Below are 21,452 nucleotides of genomic sequence, written 5' to 3'. Positions count from 1 at the left end.
TTGAAGACATGGCTTCCTAAAGTAAACATACAAAAAAACAGAAGAAGAAAAGAATGGAAAAAAATTGAACAAGGTCTCGGGGAACTAAATGACAGCAAGAGACATGCAAACCTATATGTCACGGTTGTCCCAGAAGGAGAAGAGAAGGGAAAAGGGACAGAGAAATATTTGAAGAAAAATGATAGAAAACTTCCCAATCCTATTGAAGAAGATAGATTTCCATGTCCAAGAAGCACAATGTACTCCCATCCAAATAAATCCAAATAGAACAACTCCAAGACACATATTAATTAGAATGTCAAATAGCAAAGACAAAGGAAAAGTTCTGAAAGCAGCAAGAGAAAAGCAGTGCATAACATACAAAGGAAACCCAATAAGGTTAAGTGCTGATTTCTCATCAGAAACCCTGGAGGAAAGAAGCCAATGGTATGATATCTCTAAGGTCCTGAAAGAGAAAACCTGTCAGCCAGGAATCATATATCTGGTACGATTGTCTTAAAAGTGTCAAAAGAGTGGTGAAAATAAAATATGGCAGATAAAACCCAAAGGTCAAAATGGGTGAAATAATAACTGTCTTTACAGTAATAACATTGAATGTTAATGGATTAAACTCCCCAATCAAAAGACACAGACTGTCAGAATTCATAAGAAAATATGAGCCACCTATATCCTGTCTAAAAGAGTCTCACCTTAGACCCAAGGATACAAACAGAATGAAAGTTAAAGGGTGGAAAAAGATGTTCTATACATGCAGTAACCAAAAGAAAAAGAAAAAAGCTAGAGGAGCTATACCTATATCAGATGGAATAGACTTTAAAAACAAAACTGTTATTAGAGACAAGGAAAAGCATTATATACTAATAAAAGGAGCAATTCACCAGAAAGAAATAACAACCATAAATGTATACGCACTTAATCAGGACACCCTCAGTTGTATAAGGCAAACACTGGCAAAACTGAAGGGAGAAATAGATACCGCTACAATAATAGTTGGAAACATCTGGGCAGAGGATCATTAAAGAAACAGCTTGAATAATATGATAAACAGACTATACCTTATACAAATATACAGAACATTATACCCCCAAACAGCAGGATATACATTCTTCTCAAGTGCTCATGGACCTTTCTCTAGAATAGACCATATGTTGGGTCACAAAGCAGATCTCAATAAATTAAAAAACACTGAAATTATGCAAAGCACTTTCTCTGATCAGAATGGAATAAAGTTGAAAATCATCAAAAGGCAAAAAAGGGAAAATTCACAATATATGGAAATTAAACAATACACTCTTAAATAATCAGTGGGTCAAAGAAGAAATTGCAACAAAAATGAATAAATAGCTCAAGACAAAAGAAAATGAGAATACAATATAGCAGAAACTACTGGATTCAGTGAAGGCAGTACTGAGAGGGCAATTTATAGCCTTCAGTCCATACATTATAAAAGAAGAAAAAGCTAATATCAATATCAATGACCCAATTACACAGCTGGAGGAACAAGAAAAAGAATAACAAACTATTCCCAAAATAAGTAGAAGGAAAGAAATAACAAAGAGCAGAACAGAAATAAATGAAATTGAGGGAAAAAATAGAATGAACAAAACCAAAAGTTAGTTCTTTGAGAAGATTAACAAAATCGACAAACCCTTATCTAGACTAACAAAGGAAAAAAGAGAGGAGATACAACTAAATTTTAAAAAACATTAAAATGGGGACATTGCTATTGACCCCACAGAAATCAAAGAGATCCTAAGAGGATAATATCAACAAGTGTACATCAACAAACTAGACAATGTAGATGAAATGGAAAAATTCCTAGGAACATATGAACAACCTACGCTGACCCTAGAAGAAATAGAAGACCTCAAGAAACCAATCACAAGAGATTGAAACACTTATCAAACAGCTCCCCAAAATGAGAAATCCAGGACCAAATGGTATAACAGGTGAGTTCTACCATGCATTCAAAGAAGATTTAATAACAATCTAACTCAAGCTCTTCCAAAAAAATTGAACAAGAAGGAATGCTGCCAAACTCCTTCTATGAAGCCAATAACACCCTAATAACAAAGCCAGATAAAGATATGAAAAAAGAAAATTACAGACCTATTTACTTAAGGAATATGGATGCAAAAATCCTGAACGAAATACATGCTGATAAAATCCAACAACACATTAAAACAATAATTCATCATGATCAGGCACACAAGGGTGGTTCAACACAAGAAAATTAATCTGCATAATACACCACATTAAAAAATCAAAGAAGAAAAACCACATTATCCTAACACGTGATTCAGAAAAGGCATTTGACAAAATATAGCATCCTTTCCTGATTAAAAATACTACAAAAGATAGGAATTGAAGGAAACTTTCTCAACACGATAAAGTGTATTTATGAAAAAACCCACAGCTAGTATTTTACTCAATAGTTAAAGACTGAAAGCTTTCCCGTTGAGATCAGGAACAAGATTAAGGATGCCCACTGTCACCACTGTTGTTCAGTATAGTGCTAGAGAGTGTAGCTAGAGCAATCAGGCAAGAGAAAGAAATTAAAGGCATCCAAATCAGAAGGTAAGAAGTAAAACTTCCGCTACTCGAAGATGTTATGATCCTATACCTAGAAGGCCCCAAAAACCTACAGCAAAGCTACTAGAGCTAATAAAAGATTTCAACAGAGTGTCAGGACACAAGATCAATACACAAAAATTTGTGGTGTTTCTATTTATTAGTAATGCTCAATCTGAGGAGGAAGTCAGGAAAAAAATTCCCTTTACAATAGCAACTAAAAGAATCAAATACTTTGGAATAAACATAACTAAGTATGTAAAGCAGTTGTATTGAGAAAACTACAATACATTGCGTAAAGAAATTTTTAAAAAAGACCTAAGTAAGTGGAAGAACCTTCCATGCTCATGGATTGGAAGACTTAATATCATTAAGATGCCAATTCTACCCAAATTGCTATACAGATTCAAAGCAATTCCAATAAAAATTCTACCAGCATTTAAATTTTTTTAAATTTATTGAAATATATCACTCATACATAAACATACATAAACAATAAGTGAATAGTTTGAACTTACAAAAAATATATATATAACATCTCACCCTACCACCAATAACTTGCACTGTTTTTAAACCTTTTTAACTAATGATTAAAGAGAATTGTCAAAATATTACGACTAAACAAAGTATTTTTCCCCTAACCAATCCGATTATTATTATCTTTATATCATTTATATATGAACATACATAAACAATTAAGTGTGTAGTAAAAATTATGAACTTACAAACAAACATGTATAACATCATACAGGGGTCCCATACATCAATCCTCCACCAACACCTTGCATTATCATGAGATGTTTGTTACAAACTACGAAAGAGCACTACTGTCAAAATCTTACTACTAATCATAGTTCTTATCTTACATTTGGCGTGTTTTTTCCCCAACCCACCCTATTATTATTTTTTAAATATATTTTTATGACAGAATTTGTAAACTATAAAACAATCATGCACATGTGCAGAATTCCCAAACAACACCCCTCCACCACATTGTGGTGTGTCATTTGCTACAGATAAAATAATATCATCTGATTATTACCATGTCCATAGTGTACATTTGGCTCACATTTTCCATACTGCTTCAGTATCAACACAGTACATCTTTCACATAGATACAAGAATATTATATTATTACTACTAACCACAGTCCATAGGTCACTCCAGCTGTATTTTTCCTATGCTTCTGTACATTCCCAGCACCCTGCAGTAGTGATATACATTTGTTCTAGACATTTCTCCAAAGAGGAAATACAAATGACCAAAAGGCACATGAAAAAATGTTCAATATCACTAGCCTTTAGGGAAATGCAAATCAAAATGACAATGAGACAGCATCTCACACCACATAGGACAACCACTATTTAAAAATCAGAAAACAATATGTTCTGGAGAGGATATGGAGAAATAGGAACATCCCTTCACTGTTTGTGGGATTATAAAATGGTGTAGCCTCTGACAGTTTGGCGGTGCCTCAGGAAGCTAAATGTAGAACTGCCATGGGATCTGGCAATCCCTCTACTAGGAATATAGCCAGATGAATTGAAACTGTGACATGAGAAGATACCTGAACACCAATGTTCATAGCAGCATTATTCACAATTGCCAAAAGATCAGAATAACCCAGATGTCCATCAACTGATGAATATATAAACAAAATATGGTATATACATAAGATGGATTACTATGCTGCAGTAAGGAATGAAATTGGGACACATACAATAATATGGATGAACCTTGAAGACATTACACTATGTGAAATATGCTAGACCCAAAAGGACAAATATTGTGTAGTCTCACTAATACTAACTAAATACAAAGAATAGATGCATGGAGGTAAAACCTTGAGTATAGGTTATTAGGAGGTAAGAGGAGGCCTGAGAAGGAGTTCTGATGTTTAATATATGTAGAAGTTTCAATTAACTTAATTCTAAAAGTGTGGAAATGGGTAGGGATGATGGTAACAGTATTGTGAGTAGCAGCTTGTATATAAATGGGATTGTGGCTGGAAAGGGTAGTCTCGGGATATAAACGCCAATTGAAAGAAAGCTAGAGAATAATCTAGGGACTGAATAACACAGTGAACCCAGAGGTGGATGAGAATTGTATTTAATAGTGCAAATGCAAGAATGTGTAAACTAGAGCAGAAGATGTGCGTTACTATTGCAGGGTGGTGGGAATGTGGAGAAGCATCAGAAAAATATAATTAATGTAATTTATGGACTATAATTTACAGCATTAATGTCATTTTCTTGCATCAATATCAAAGATGTACTTTGTTAATAATAGGGGGATGTATTAGCCAAAAGGGTGCTGATGCAAAAAACAGTAATCTGTTGGCTTTTATAAAGGGTATTTATTTGGGGGTAGAACCTTACAGTTACCAGGCCATAAAGAATAAGTTACTTCCCTCACCAAAGTCTGTTGCGATTTGTTGTAGCAAGATGGCTGCCAATGTCTGCCAACGTCTGCCCGAAGTTCAGGTTTCCTGGGTTCCTCTCTTCCTAGGGCTTGTTTCTCTCCAGGCTCAGCTGCCCAGCTCTCTGCATAAGGCTAACTGTAGACGATCCGGCAACCAGCTCTCTCTCCCTGGGATAAAATTCTCTCTAGGCTCAGCTGCTCTGCTCCTCTGTATGATTGCTTCCCAGGGCTCCAGTATTAAAACTCCAACTCCTGTGCCTTGTCATATTCTCTGTTCTTCACCACTCACCAAGAGGTGGGCGAGGACCCAACTTCCCACTGACAGGGCCCTATCAAAACCCCAGTTACTATTTAATCAAGTAAAAGTAAAACCTCTGAATCCAGTACACTCTAATATGCTCAGAGGAAAAAGACCAGTTTACAAACATAATCCAATATTTCTTTTTGGAATTCATCAATGATATCAAACTGCTACAGGGGTATGGAAAAATATGCCAAATGTACATTATAGACTATAGTTAGTGGTAATAGTCTAATGATAGTAGCTCATAATTGGTAACATATGTTCCACAACAGTGTGGTATGATGTTGAAGGGGTATTATATGGGAATTCTACACGTAAGTTCACAACTTCTGTAATAAAAAACATTTTAAAAAATGGCTGCACATGCAAATCCAAGAATAAAACATTTCCTTCTATTTCATACTATCTGATTTAATCCTCAGGTATGGTCTATGTTATATTATGACATAACTTTCTTTGATTCTTTTATGGAGGGATTCCTTTGCTATTTTTTATTCCCCCCCCCCCCCACTCTTGTGGCTTTTTTTTTTTTGCATGCTGTCTGCTCTCTGTGTTCGTTCTCTGTATGTTCTTATGTGTCTGTATTTATTTATTTATTTCCCCTTCCTCCTTGTGGCTTGCTTGCTGTCTGCTCTCTGTGACCATTCTCTGTGGACTTTTCCGTGTTCTTGCTTGTCTCCTTTTTGTTGTGTCACCTTGCTGAGTCAGCTCCCCACAGTGGGCCGGGCAGTGCTCCACGGCGTGCAGGTGAGCCTGCCTTCACAAGGAGGCCCCGGGATGCAAACCGAGGGCCTCCCATATGGTAGATGGGAGCTCATCTGATTGAGCCACAGCTGGTTCCCTGGTGTTTTAATTTAATTAAGATAAAAATAAAGCCAGTTTTCCCAAATACCATAGAGGGAACCCTGGATTTTTAAAATTTGTTTTGGGCTCTAGTACAGGATTTACTATATTTGACGAGGAGAGGAACTTTGCCTGGCATATCTGAGTTCTGAAGGAGTTACTGGGACCTCCAATGGCAAGTAATAAAACAATAGGAATTCAAGATCTTGAAGAATGTTCCCTAATGTATAGAACTTTCCCTAATGTATATCCCTGTGTTACTATTCTTAATTACACATTCAACCTAATATTAGGAGCAACTGTAGGCTGCTTACATGTATTTGACCTTCTTAAACCTCAGGAAAAAGAAATAATATCCTTAAGAAAGTCAAAATATCCGTACCTTACTGAAGGAGATTATTAAAATGCCCAAGTAAAACTTATCTAACCCTGACCCTGAATGGTGTTATAGTCAATAAAGCTCAGATCAAACAGCAGTTACAAAGTAGAAAGTAGATAAGATATCTGGAGATAGCAGCTCATGTTTGGATTCACATCTACTCTTTATTAACTGTGTGATCTTACTCAAGTTAATTATATTTCTGTGTCTCAGATTCAAAATCTATAAAACAGAAATGATTTTAATTGATTGTTGTGAGAATTAATTGAAATGATCCATGTCAAATGCACATTGGGGTTTATAAAAGCCATTTACAGATAATGATTTGATTTCCCTTAACTATTATTGTGTTGTGGTAGAAAGTTCTAATGTACAATCTGATAGAATCATTTCTGGTGTACTAAATAGAATAGCCTACACATTGGGTCCTAGTGTGGTTTATAAAGAGTTACTGCAAAATAACATTTTATATCTTGAGAGATTGTAAAATAATTATATATCTAACTTAGCTCTTGAGTACTTCTTTGCTCCAAGGAATCACCTGCCTTTTTCTTACCTTTGTAACCCAGATTTTAGTGCTGTTCCTAGTTGTATAGAAATCTTTAAACTATTTGATGGGGAGTGGATGAAGATCAAGTGATTGAGCACCTGTTTCCCATGTACGAGGTCCCAAGTTTGATCCCTGGTACCTCCTGAAAACAAAACAAGCAAACAAACAACAACAACAAAAAACTCTCATCGGGGAAGAGCTATAGCTCAGTGGTTGAACACCTACTTCCCATGTACAAGATCCTGGGTCCAATCCGTGGTACATCCTGAAAATAAAAAAATAAAAAATAAACTATTTGATGCCCAAGAATAGTGAATCAAAGAATAGTGACTAAATCCATGTTCATTTTCATCTCTTAATGCCCATGATGTATTCCTATATGCTGATACCCATATTAAAGAGGAGGCTGTGTCTCAGAGAGACTTTAGCCCCTTGAAACACCATTATCAGAGAGAAATAATACAGGAGACCTGGGGAGGAACACTTGGGCCTTCATTTGTTTCCTGGCTATGACTCTCTGGCATCTTATTTCAAAAGGACTTTGTTTTCATGTCTAAAGTTTAGAATGTCTTTATTTTTTCTCTCTAGATCCCCTCCCTGCCTTTCTCTTCCATGTAAGGCTGACCTCTGTGAACTCTGTCAGGAGGCAACTTTGCCCTCAGCTTCCAGTTAGATTTGGCCAATGGGAGTGCTAACAGGAGATTAAAGGGAGGGGGGAAGAGAAGTCAGGCACTCTTTTACTTCGGACTTGTGGCATTCGTCACCCGAATTCTTTGTCCAGTACCAATAACCAATCTCTCTTCATTCCTGTGGGTCTGGGAGTAGTTTCATTATACCCTGCCCTCTTCTTTGTAGATAATCCTTTATTAAAATCTCCTCAAATTGCTCAATTCTTGCCAGGAATCTGGTCCCTCAAATGAGCGTCCCATTTTCTACCCAGGTCATGACGATTAACAGGAAGGACGAAGGAGGGAATGTGATCATGTTGTATTGAGAATTTTCTTTGTAAGACACCATCCTGGATGCCTTATATTTATTAACCCATTTAACCTTTATACTGATACTTTGACTTTCATCTCTTCTGTTACACAGGGGCTAAAATTACTAGGAGAATTTTTGAAAATATGAGTCACTTAAAATTTTGGAATAAATGTACATGATAGGTAGTGTTTATAGAGTGCTTCTTATGAGCAAGGCACTTTTCCAAGTGTATTTAAAAGTTCACAGCATCACCACAAGGTAGGTAATAGTAAATCCTCTTTTTACCAATGAAACAGGAATCGTTATAGAGGGTTTAAGTTACTTGCCTAAGATTACACAGCTAGGATATGCAGAGCAGGATTTAAACCAAGGTATTCAAAGTACAGAGTAAAGATTCTTATTTACTGTGTTATATCGCTTCCCTGTGCTTTATAAAACATATTTAACCAATGTGACTTCTTCTTTCTGAATTCCCCTATGCATAAACATGATGTCTTTCAATCACAGTGTCCTACTATGACATACTGAGCCAGCATTATTTTTGTTAAGAGACCCTTCTCAAGACAAAACTAGTCTGTGGTGCTAAAAGTAAGGATAATGGTCATCTTTGAGGGGACTAATACCCAGAAAGTGACATGGGGAAGTTCCTAGGGTGTTGCTCATGTTTGGTTTCTCCATTGGGGTTCTAGTAATATGAATCTGCTGTTTGTAATGATTCTTTGAGCTATACAACCAAGATATTTGTACTTTTCTGCATGTGTATTACATGTCAACTAAAAAGTTTTTTTTTCTTAAAAATACTTTTAACAACCCATATTTAAGAAAACAATCATCTGTGAAAGCTGCTTATTTATTCAACAATGGGTTGCCTTGTATTTATGTGCAATGGTAGCCACATTTGCCAGGAAGTTTTAAAATCCCTAGTTTTGTATTCCTTTTCAATGTTTCTAGTACCAAGAAATTTGTAATCACAGAGAAATATCTTGACATTCTGAGCAACAGGGAAGTCTATGGCTTGACCTTTCTAGAACCAGAAGTCCATGCTAAATTATCTCTGTGCTCTTTACCTCCTACTGGAACAGTGTATTGATCCTTCTATATTTTCAGGTTGAAAGACCAACACAATTCTAAAGAGTCAGAAGCCATTTAAACATTTTCACATGTGTTTCATTGTCTCTTTCTCAGTTTTTTTTTCACTTTGTTTATTCCACTTACTAATCTATCTTTCTTTTTGAACATTGCTGTGTATTTCTTTATTGCCTACTAACAATGGTTTTGGAGGATTACTGTCCTATTTTATAGTACTTTTGTCTTGTTATTTGGCTTAGCAAGAAAGAAAAATATATATATGCATGAATGCATGAACCTATTGAATAATAACAAGAGTTCACTTCATAAAGAAAATATTAGTCATGAAAGGGTTTGCAGTCAGAGAACCACAGGGTGACATGACCCACAGAGGATTTTGTGTGGTGTTTTGTAAAATGTGTTTCATACGCTTGAAAAGAAAGCCATTAAGGGTCAGTTGTTGAAGGAAATATTACTGTTTTAATGGAAGTTACAATGAAAGGACTTGGTAGATGTAGAAAATGAAAAGGGAGGAAAAGAAAGGATTTAATTAAAAATCAACAAAAGAACAAGATAAGAGATAAAGGGCTTAAAGCCTCTGTTTCCTCGTCCTACTCACACTTACCAGTATTAATAATTAAATATGGAATGACATCTTCCCTCCTTGGTTTTCACACACACAAGGGTGCCAAGCTAAGTGAAAAAAGAAAGCAGTGTAGGTGAGTTCTATGCTTTCTAGTAGATTCAGTAATGTACAAGGAAAGAGAAGAAGGCAAGGAGTAATAGAAGAGTAAAACACCGAACTCGCTCGTTATTTACTGGGTACCTACTATTCGCCAAGTCTGTGTAAGACATCTACATTATTTCATGTAAGCCTCGTAGATGTGCTCTGAGGCAATATTATTTCAATCCCCTTTTTACTAAGGAGGAAATTGTGCTGCAGAAAGGCCAAGTCACTTATCCATGATATCATAGCTAATTAAAAGGAGACTTGAAATCAAAAGTCAGGTATTTCTCCCTCTTAAACCTATGTTCATTTTGCTGTAGCATCCCTACAGTGCTACAGAGTGAGTGGTTGAAGACAGGAAAGAAATGAAAGGTATTGGAGAGAAAGTAAATATTTTGCTTTCCCTGGGATATTTATGTTTCAGGGGGAAACAGACTGAGCATCTGGAGGTCCATGAAATTACAGATTAAAATTTGAACATTTCATTGAATATCATTTTAACTAGACCATAGGAGGAGAAATTTGTTAAACTCAAAAGTGCTTGAAATTACGTTGTTTTAGAAAGGGCTCTCCAGAGAAACAGAACCAACAGGAGATATACATGTATAATTGCATGTGTGTATGCGTGTGTGTGTATGTGTGAGTAAAAAGAGATTTATTACAAGAATTGGCTCATGTGATCATGGAAATTGGTAAATCCAAATTCCATATGGTAGGCCACAAATTGAAAACTGGTGAAGGTGATATTAAACTCCCCAGGAGAAGCAGGCTGGCTGAATGTAGAGATAGAGATAGAAACTATTTCTGACTGCAGAAATCCTCAGTTCTCACTTTAAGACCACCAGCTAATTGATTGAAGAGACTCCTCTCATTGCTGAAGGTAATCTCCTTTGTTGATTGTAAATGTGATCAGCTATAGATGCAATCAACTGACTATAGCTCCAAGTCCATCCATGAATTACCATGAGAATAACAATCAGGCCAGTGCTTGCTTGATCAAACAACTGGATAACATAACCTAGCCAAGGTGACACATGAAATGAACCATCACATACATTAAAGAGAGGAAAGCAAAATCTCCAAGAATTTCAAGTATAATATGTATTCATAGAAGTTTTGAACCTGCTGTCGCTACTTAATTCATATCGCCAGACTCCAAGCTAAATTCATTCAATCTCATATGCTGGAAGGATGCTTTGATGGAACATTCTGGGAAACATTCTATTATAGAACACTGTGGATATAACAAATAGAAATTGGATTTCAATTGTGATGTTTTAATAGATCATTGATTGCATGGGTTTTGAAAATTATGTAGGATACTAGTAACTGTTCTTTTACCTCACTTCTTTCTCTTGGTGCCCCCACTAGGTACCCCTGGAGGCCTCTGACTGGCCTACAAACCTTCACACCCTCTCCATTTTGGTTGATACCAGTTTTAAAGGGAGAATTTTAAAAGACTGTTCTATGCATATATTTTGGACCAAAAGTAAGATCCTACTTGTCTTGTCGACATTTATCTAGATTCCTTGCTGGAAACTTCTAGTCCTAGTGTCTTAGATGCCATATGATCCCTATAGCCTTGGGGCTTGTGCTTTATCTTGTACTCTAGGATTTACCTGAGCATTCCTCTGCTTCTCTTATTAAATAAACAACTTTCTGTCATCCACATCTTTCCTAATTTGATAGGCTTTAATATATACATATATTTATTCATACAAGTATCTCTTTTCAGTCAACTATATTTTTTTCTTCAATACTTCAAATATTTCAGTGGTTTTGGTTCTTTTAGAAGACATGTAATTCTCAAAAATGCCTGTAAAGTTTTTTTCCTGAAAATAAAAAATAATTAAAGGCATTTTCAAGGCATTGTGGACCTTTAATCAGTTTGAAAATAAAGCCTTAATGTTACCACCAAAATGCCAAGTTTGAACAGGCTAGATAAGAGTTTTTTTAACAGCATTATTAGAAAATACATATTCATTTTCTTTATTAGTAGAAAGTCTTTCTTAAAGTTTATTAAAAAAAATGGCACTGTTGTTTTAAGATGTACTTGTACATTATGTGTAATAAAACTTTTTACAAATTTCCACTATGTTAGTGTTTTGTGTTCATTTCTTTTTCTCATGGAATTTTAAACAGAACCATTTTATTCATATTTCAAAAGGAAAACTTGCAGTTAACTTTGTCACAGTTTGTACAAGCTAGATTCCCAAAGCTGGACATAGAGTGAGTGGTGGACTTCCTGCAGAGCTCAGCATTCCCGTTAAGTGAAGCCACCAGGTAGTAACAGGACTTGACATCGACATGGTCCCTGACTGTATGTACAGCCTGAATCCTACATCATTGGTCTTGGAAGCTTCAGGGATATCTTATGCCTGGAGACAAGGACCCTTTCTGGTTTTTCTGATCTGAGATTCAAGGCTTGTGGGTGATCCAAGGAGTGGGTGAGAAGAGTCCAATCACCCAAAGGCTAACATTAGACCCCTCACTTGACATTTTTGGGGAAAGTATTTCCTGATCCCCATACTATGGAAGTCTCACAGTTTTGTGTCCCTTAATTCCTGTTACTGTTTCTTTTTAGAATTACCTTTTAAGAATATTTGTTTTTCCTGCTGAATTCTAAGTTCCTTTAAGGGCTATGTCCATGTCTGTCTAGTTTACTGGTAAATGCTCCAGCACCTACCTCCTGTTTATAGGTACTCAATAAGCATCTGTGACTGATAAACAAATTAGGGCTTTCCAGATGACTTTGGCAATGAAGCAGCTTGGAATGGGCTTTTATGAAGTAATTGTAGAATTTACCAGAAAAAAAAAATATATATAGGGTGGACATATGACAGAAGAAATCAAATATTTGAAAGAAAATCAAATGGAAGGAGAAAAAGGCCAAGGAGGAAGAATGGTAAGTTAGAAAGAAAAAGGGCCTCTGGTGTTAGATCTGGGACAAAATCTTAGACTTCTTGATTTGTGACAAAAAGCTACATATTTAACCTCTTTGTGCCATATCTATGAATATATGAGCACTAACCTTGCAGAAATGTTGCAAAGTTAGTAAGATAATTCCACTCATTCAGAAGTGTCAATTGTGTGCAGTTGCTCCAGAAATGGTAGATATTTTTAAGGACTATTACATTTAATAAATATAATTTCAGAGGGAAGAACTGAGAAAAATGAATGAAAAGCTTTCACAGGCTTATTTCAACTTAATTTAAACCAGATGTTCCTAAAAAGGGAGCCTTCCAATATAAGAATGTGTCACTCTGAGGTAATATGTCCAAGGATTATGTAAAGAAAACATGTTCTATATGTCAGAGATGTTGATAGTTTTAAAAGGCTCATGTATTATACTTCCAAGTGAATGAAACAGTTACATTTTATTTATCTACTTAGGGCAAATTGTATGTGATTTCTTTATGTTCGTGTGTGTGTACATGTGTTTACTTCTACTGCTTCACTACCTGGTAATTTGATCAATTTTTCTCCCCTTTATAAAATCAGCAATTAGAAAGTTGAGTTTAAAAGATCAGTTATGCTATAGATATATAACTCCGGTTATTTTTTTTAAATTAGATTTGCCTAATGATGCTTTATTAGGCAATTCTTTTATATATATATATATATATATATATATATATATAGTATCCATCATACTTTGCAGATTAAAAATTAGATACATTAAATATCCTTAAACATAGCTTTAAATCTCAAAAGGCATAATCATGGACATGGATCATTAGAAGTGTGATTTGTTTAACTGGGTGGTATATTTTGTCTTTCAGTTTGGGAAGCAGCACATAGAGAACCTCTTTAGTGACCTGCAGGATGGGAGACGTCTCCTAGACCTCCTCGAAGGACTGACAGGGGAAAAATTGGTGAGTGACATATTTTTCAGAAAGTTATTCATAACCTTAGTAGACTTTCAAACCAGAAGTAAACTTAGCACAGTTTTATAAGCTCTATTTTTTTATTAAATTTTATTTACACTTCAAAAATTAAATCATAGACAGAAAGCATCTTAACAAATTATGGAAGCATTATTCTCAAAATATTCTGTCCAGGCACATCCCCCACTCCCCGCTCTGAGATGGCTCCCTCGTCTGTCTCCTCTTTGTTAACACTCACTGTTTCCACTTGTTGTCTGCTCATTGTGTTCACTTGCTATCTGCTCATTTTCTTTGGAAGGCATCAAGAACCGAACCTGGGACCTCCCACATGAGAAACGGGCACCCAACTACCTGAGCCACATCTGCTCCCTGTCCAAGCACATTTTTATCTTATTTAATCCTAAAAATAAACTCAGTTGTTTCAACAATGAGCACTAGTAAAATTTACTAATTTATTAATTATTGATTTAGCTAACAGTGTAGGACTTATTACTGAGCAAAGCAGTCTTGAAATATCATTTTAATTTTTACATAGTCCATCATATGCTGAGCAACAGGGTGAAAATCTCAGATCAGTAACATCATGAACATGTCTGAGTTCACTTGACCAAGTTTTTAGAATGGGGGTGGGGATGGGGGGGGGAAGCTCTGGACCCTAGATCTTCTACATGAAATAATCTTATTCTTAGTTTGCTTTATTCTTGCAAGTGGTACATAAGTCCCCCAATCTATAGACACAGCCATCCTTCATAGCAAATGAATCTTGGTAAATTATTGTCAGAATCTTTTCTCTTTGCTCCTCGCCACAACTCCTCAACACAATCCCACACATACACATACATACTAATTTTGTAGATAAAATACAAACCCCATCTGTCATTCAAAGCCACCCAAAGTCCTATCTTTGCCTTTTAGGCAAATGCTCAGCTACCCAAGTCAGTCTCTGTGCAGTGTGTTCTGTTGGATATGCCTGGGGTTTTGCCTAAGTTGATTTTTATCTCTAATGCTTTCTGTTTATCTAACAGTCCATCACAAACTTTGGTTTCTCCTTCTTCTCAAATTACCTTTGCTAATTTCTCTCTCTCCTTAAATATTGTGTCTGATTCTATGAGTTTTATTATTCTAATTATATATTAACAGGGAGACCATACAATATTTGCCCTTTTGCATCTGGCTTATTTCACACAACATGATGTCTTCAAGGTTCAACTATGTTGATGCATGTATTAGAATTCATTCCTTTTTACAACTAGATAATATTCCACTTTGTTTATATACCACACTTTGTTTAGCCATTCATCAGTTGACGGACATTTGGGTTGCTTCCATCTTTTGACAGTTGTGACTAATGCTGCTATGAACATAAGTGTGCCCATATCTTTTCAAGTTCCTGCTTTCAATTCTTTTGAATACATACCTAGAAGTAGGATTGCCAGTTTATATGCTAATTCTATACTTAACTTTCTGAAGAACTTCCAAACTGTCTTCCACAGCAGGTGCACCATTTTACATTCCCACCTACAGTGAATAAGTGTTCCTAATTATCCCCATCCTTTCTGACACTTGTAATTTTTCATTTTTAAACAATAGTCACTCTAGTGTGTGTGAAATGGTATTTTGTGGTTTAGAATTGCATTTCCCTAATGGATAATGATGTCGAGCATATACTCATGTGAATTTTGGCCATCTTCTTTGAACATACATCTATTAGAGTCTTTTGTCCAATTTTAAGTGAATTTTGTCTTTCTGTTTTAGAATTGAAGAATTTCTTCATATATTCTGGATATTAAAACTTTATTGGATATGTGGTTTCCAAATCTTTTCCTCCCATTGTGTAGGTCATCATTTTACTTTCATGATAAAGTCCTTTGAGGAACACAAAATTTTAATTTTGATGAGGTCCCATTTTTCTATTTTTTTTCTTTTGTTCCTTGTGCTTTGGGTATAAAGTCTAGGAAACCATTGGCTAACACAAGGTTCTGAAGATGCTTTCCAATGTTTTCCTCTAGGACTTTTATAGTTCTGATGCTTATATTTAGGTTGTTCATCCATTTTGAGTTGCTGTTTGTATATGGTGTGAGGTAAGGGTCCACCTTCATTATTTTACATAAGGAAATCCAGTTTTCCGAGCACCATTTGTTGAGTAGGCTATTCTTTCCCAATCGAGTGATCTTTGCCCCCTTATAAAAAAAATCAGTTGACCATGAATGTGAAGGCTGATTTCTCAGATCTCCATTTAATTCCATTGGTCTATATGCCTGTCTTTGTGCCAGTACCAAGCTGTTTTGATTACTGTGGCTTTGTAATAAGTTTTAAAATTAGAAAGTGGGGGTCATCCAACTTCATTCTTCTTTTTCAAGATGTCTTTTGCTATTCAGGGCCCCTTACCCTTCCATATAAATTAGATGATTGGCTTTCCCTTCCTGCAAAGAAGGTTTTTGGAATTTTAATAGGGATTCCTCTGAATTTGTAAATTGCTTTGGGTTAAATCGACATCTTAATAATATTTAGTCTTCTAATCCATGAACATGGAATTCCCTTCCATTGATTTAGGTCTTTGTTTACAAATAGAGAAAGTTTACTTCTTCCTTCCCAATTTGGATTTTTAAAAATTTCTTTTTATTGCCTAATTGCTGGCTGGCAAAGCCATTGCAAATTTAAGTAAGAGTGGTGACAGTGGGCATCCATGTCTTTTTCCTGATATTTGAGGGAAAGATTTCAGTCTTTAACCATTAAGTAGGATGTTAGTTGTGGTTTTTTTCCATAGATGTCCTTTATCATGTTGAGGAACTTTCCTTCTATTCCTAGTTTTCTAAGTGTTTTTATCAGGGCAGGGTTCTGGATTTTATCAAATGCCTTTTCTGCATCAATTGTGATGATCATGTGCATTTTTCCTTCATTCTGTTAATGTGGTGTATTACATTAATTGATTTTCTTATGTTGAACCACCTTGCATAGCTGGGATAATTCCCACAAAATGTCCTCACTTACTTTATTTATGCTAATATTTCTACTGGTTGTCATGCAATAATCCCTAAATGAGTTATAGAATGGAAAAGCAACTGTAACCAAAATAGCCTTATCTAAACAAACAAACAAAATTACTCTTATTGTTCTTGAAGTGTGATGGGTTCATGCTAAGAAAGTACTTTGACCAATACGATTAGCCCAAAATCCTTAGACTCATTACAGCAATGCCTCACAGTCTGTGTTCACTGAAAATATTGAAACATTGAAAAGTATAAATGGTTTCATTTCTGGTAGTAGATTGTTGGTCTCTCTGCTAGACAATAAACACTATTTCATTTTGTTTTCAGCCAAAAGAAAAAGGATCCACAAGAGTTCATGCCCTAAACAATGTCAATAAGGCACTGCGGGTCTTGCAGAAAAATAATGTAAGTAGTAGCCCAGACATGGTGTGGAAACCATGAAACAGCATGCTTAATGCTTGAGTGAGGGTTCTAGCACATAATGCAGAGAAAACATCTCAAATTCTCTTGGAAATCAGAGCAGTTATTATTAAGAGCATGTGCTCTAGTTCACATGTGCCTGCTTGTGGTTATTGAGATTTTGGAAGTGAATCTATGCAGAGAGCACTGAAAAGGACTGACACAGACCTGATAGGCTACTCCATGTTATTTTCAGATTTTAGTTGATACAGTTATATTTGGTGGACAAATTTGGTCCTGCAGTGAATTAATTTCCTTACATCAGTCCTCTGAGCAACAAATGAATTTCACTATACTTAGTAAGATCGTTTATGTAATAAGTGTGTCCAAACATGATGATAAAGTTTGTTTGAATTATACCAACATTTATTCATTCCATATCCAAGCATTCAAATTATGCAGAATAATCATTCCTTTTAATTCAAGGTAAGAACTGCAAATATGTTTTCTATTCATATTTTTAGTTTTAATTTAAATAGATGAAAATATACTGCTGATATATGTATAGGTAAACAGTCATACCTAAACAAAACAAGTGGGCAAGTTAAAAGGGTTCCAGTCACCTCAGAGTGATTTCGAGGGTCCTCCTCTCTAATATGGCATTTGAGACAGTTCCCTTTCCTTATTAACTTCCTATAACCTTTCAAATTGACCAAAACATTGATCAGACAATTTTAGTACCTTCCTAATTACATCTCTCTTTCAAGAATAAATTCAAATGAATTGATCATATACTCTTAAAAGAACCATAAATACTGATAGATTACAAATAGTGTGTACTCCCTCAAATATTGCTCAGCTCATCTGCCCAAGGTGGACATCATCACTCGGGATGTGGAAGTAATTGCAGTAATTAGTTGCTTTTATTAATTTATGGTCATCACCACATAACCCATGAAAAATATTTTACAGTAATATTATGTGTTTATTATTTTCTGAGGAGATTAAGTTTATCTTTTTAAATCTTTCTGCAGCTAGAATTAGATAGTCCATGGACTGTTTGCCTTAATATAAGCCTGATAGACCCTTTTGAAAGATCAATATTATATAAAATTATGGAAACTGTTTAAGGATATTGAGCACTTACACAAAGAATATGTCTTTTTAAATATTAAGTTCACTATATTCTATTTCAAGATAAAAAAGCAAGAAAAACAGAAAATTCTGGGATATTAAATTGAATTATTTTGATGTAAATAGACCCCTCCAATAAGAAAATGTCACATTAAAAAATAGGCTTTTAGGGGAGTGGGTGTAGCTCAGTGGTTGAGCACCTGTTTCCCATGTATAAGGTCCCAAGTTTAATGTCTGGTACCACCTTTAAAAAAATGGGCTTTTGGATCCCCTATAAAATAGTGGATTAATGTAAGCATACATATTTGGTTAATAAGAATTTGGTATTTTCATGTACTGATTACAGATTATGATGATGTGAGATTTCCTCTACATGTTATTAATGTCACAGGTTTTGTATATGTGCTGCCAAAGCGAGCACAATGTCACCATTTTTGATATAGAGCCAAAAGAAGCCCTAGCAAAAAAATATTGAGAAACTACAGAAGAAAGTCACTGTGACTTTAAGATAGACAAATAATTCTTAGATAGAAAACCAGAAGCATGATTTAAAAGGGAAAAACTGATAACTTGAATTTCATCAAAATAATCCGTTTTTTTCTACATATTGGGTACAAGCCCTTTTTCCATGCCTTACAAATATATTCTCATTCTCTTTGTATTACCTTTTTACTCACTGAATGGTATATTTTAGTGAATGGAAGTTCTTCATTTTAATGTAGTTCAATATTTTAAGATTTTAATCTATATTTTCATGTCCTCTTTAAGAAATGTTTGCCTGCCAAGTGGCATGAAGATATCATTCTATGCTGTCTTCTATATAGGCTTTATTGATTTGCCACTTGAATTTGGATCTGTATTCTACTTCAAATTGATTGTTGTGTATTGTGTGAAGAATGGGTTAAGAGTCAGATATTTAAAACAAATTTAGAATATAATTGGCACAATTCCTTTCATTATAAAGAACGCTTTTTCTCCATTTCTCTGCAATACTACCTTTGTCATAAAAATGTGTCCTTACATATGTGGGTCTATTTCTGGACTTAAATTCACTCTGGATTACTGTTGTTTTATAATACATCTTTTTTAAATATATTTTTTAAGATTTCTTTATTTTTGTAATTTATTTCTCTCCCCTTCCCTGTCCTCCCTCCTCCCCCCCCTCCTTCCCAGCTGTCTGTACTCTGTGTCCCTTCTCTGTGTATTCTTCTGTGTCTGCTTGCATTCTTGTCAGTGACACTGGGAATCTGTGTCTCTTTTGGCTGCATCATCTTGCTGCATCAGCTCTCCATGTGTGCAGCCCCACACCTGGGCAGGCTGTGCTTTCTTCATGCAGGGCAGTTCTCCTTATGGGGCATACTCCTTGCGCGTGGGGCTCCCCTACATGGGGGACACCCCTGTGTGGCAGGGCACTCCTTGTGTGCATCAGCACTGCACATGGGCCAGTTCATCACACGGGTCAGGATGCCCAGGGTTGAACCCTGAACCTCCCCTGTGGTAGGCAGATGCTCTATCCACTGAGCCAAATCTGCTTCCCTTATAATACATCTTGGTATATGGTAGACTATGTTCTTTGACTTTGTACTTCACATTTTTCTTAGCAATTATTGGCCCTTTGTATTTCTGTTAACATTTTAGAATTATCTTTTTCAATTTCCACATAAATCCTGCTTGGAGTAAGATCAGCACTTAATCTATAGATCAATTTGGGAAAAATCAACATTTTTACAATATCAAGCATTCCAATTTTCTCCTATGTTTTTCTTATACAGATTTATAATTTTAGGTTTTACAGAATGAGACAAAAAATAGAAAAATGGTCAATAAACTTGAACCAGAAATTCACAAAAGAGGATAATCAAAGGTCAAAAATCATATAAGGGAAGTGGACTTGGCCCAATGGATAGGGTATCCACCTACCACATGGGAAGGAAGGAGGGACGGACGAAGGAAGGAAGGAAGGAAGGTGTTCAGACAGGGAACAATAGGTATAATATGCGGGCATTTTCAGGACATGGGAGTTATCCTGCATGACATTGCAGTGACAGATACAGGCCATTGTATATTTTGTCATAGCCTACAAAATTGTGTGGGGCAGAGTATAAACTATATTGTAAACTGTCATCCATGGTTAGTAGCGATGCTTCAATGTGTGTTCATCAGTTGTAACACATGTGCCACACTAATGAGGGATGTTGTTGATGTGGAAAAGTGTGGGAGGGGGACAGAGTAGAGCATATGAGAATCCCTTATATTTTTTATATAACATTTATGTAATTTATAGCTACTTTAAAATTTAAAAAAACAAGGTGTTCTGAGACATGGTGGCGTGGAGGTGGGGAGCAGCAACAGGGGGAGCCAATAGTTAGCATTTGGACTTTGTTCTGAATGGATGGAAAAAACTAAAACTAAAAGTGCTATTAGAAAATGCATGGGTAATAAAACAAATGATTTGGAAAAGCAGTGATAAAACAATAAAGAAAACCTTACGGGAAAAATATTTTAAAAGAGTACCATTTTTAACCATGAAAGTTATATTCAATAAGGAAAACATAATACAAATGCAAATAGAAATACTGATTAAACCATAAAGAAAACTTGATGGAAATATGTTTTTTCAGAGCCCTTAGTCCACCAGTGTTAGATTACAACACATTTAGAAGAAAAAATTGTGAATATGAATAATATAAAACCTGTAGATCTAGTAGATTTGTTTTTCACCTCGACACTCCAAAGCATAGTAGAAGATTCTATAAAATATGTGTTTATTAACCAAATCCAAATCTGAATTTCTAACCAGGCATTCAAAAAATTCTACTCCATCATTATTGGGAAGGCTTCTTTCTATCCCTAAAGAATGGCCAAAGTTCAAGTATACCTATGTGATGCCTTTTTACAGAAAGGCAAAAGCCTTCTCCTTTAAGTCCATTTAGGTATCCACTGATAGACTCCCCATCCAAGAGCCCGTTGTATCATGAAGCCAAGTGTATCATTAAGAGTTCTGGTATGAAACAGATGGCATGTGCAAAGACAAATGTGAAGGGAATGTAATAAGGGAAATACATACAGTGATGTGGACATGGTGAAAGGACTAACAGTGACAGTTGAGGCATCCATGGACTAGCATGATAACCTTTACTACTAAAGAGACAAGGGAGAGAGCTGTTATCCCAGCTCATTATGAACCCTAGACTTAGA

The 21,452-nt window shown here is 35.5% G+C and overlaps 1 protein-coding gene across 3 annotated transcripts in view; it reads left to right on the top strand.

The window, feature by feature from the left end:
• The window catches only part of DMD (dystrophin), a 2,676,723-nt gene that overhangs the window by 835,819 nt on the left and 1,819,452 nt on the right, over window positions 1-21,452 (top strand). For all 3 annotated transcript variants that reach the window (XM_058291720.2, XM_023592525.3, XM_058291721.2), the window contains exons 3-4: window positions 13,627-13,719; window positions 17,049-17,126. In XM_058291720.2, the coding sequence (XP_058147703.1) occupies window positions 13,627-13,719; window positions 17,049-17,126 (171 nt within the window). The remainder of the gene's footprint in view (window positions 1-13,626; window positions 13,720-17,048; window positions 17,127-21,452) is intronic.

Source organism: Dasypus novemcinctus, chromosome X, assembly GCF_030445035.2.
Source record: "Dasypus novemcinctus isolate mDasNov1 chromosome X, mDasNov1.1.hap2, whole genome shotgun sequence".
NCBI classification, from domain to species: domain Eukaryota; kingdom Metazoa; phylum Chordata; class Mammalia; order Cingulata; family Dasypodidae; genus Dasypus; species Dasypus novemcinctus.
The sequence above is the reverse complement of the archived record's forward strand: the minus strand, read 5'-3'. Positions and strand labels throughout refer to the sequence as shown.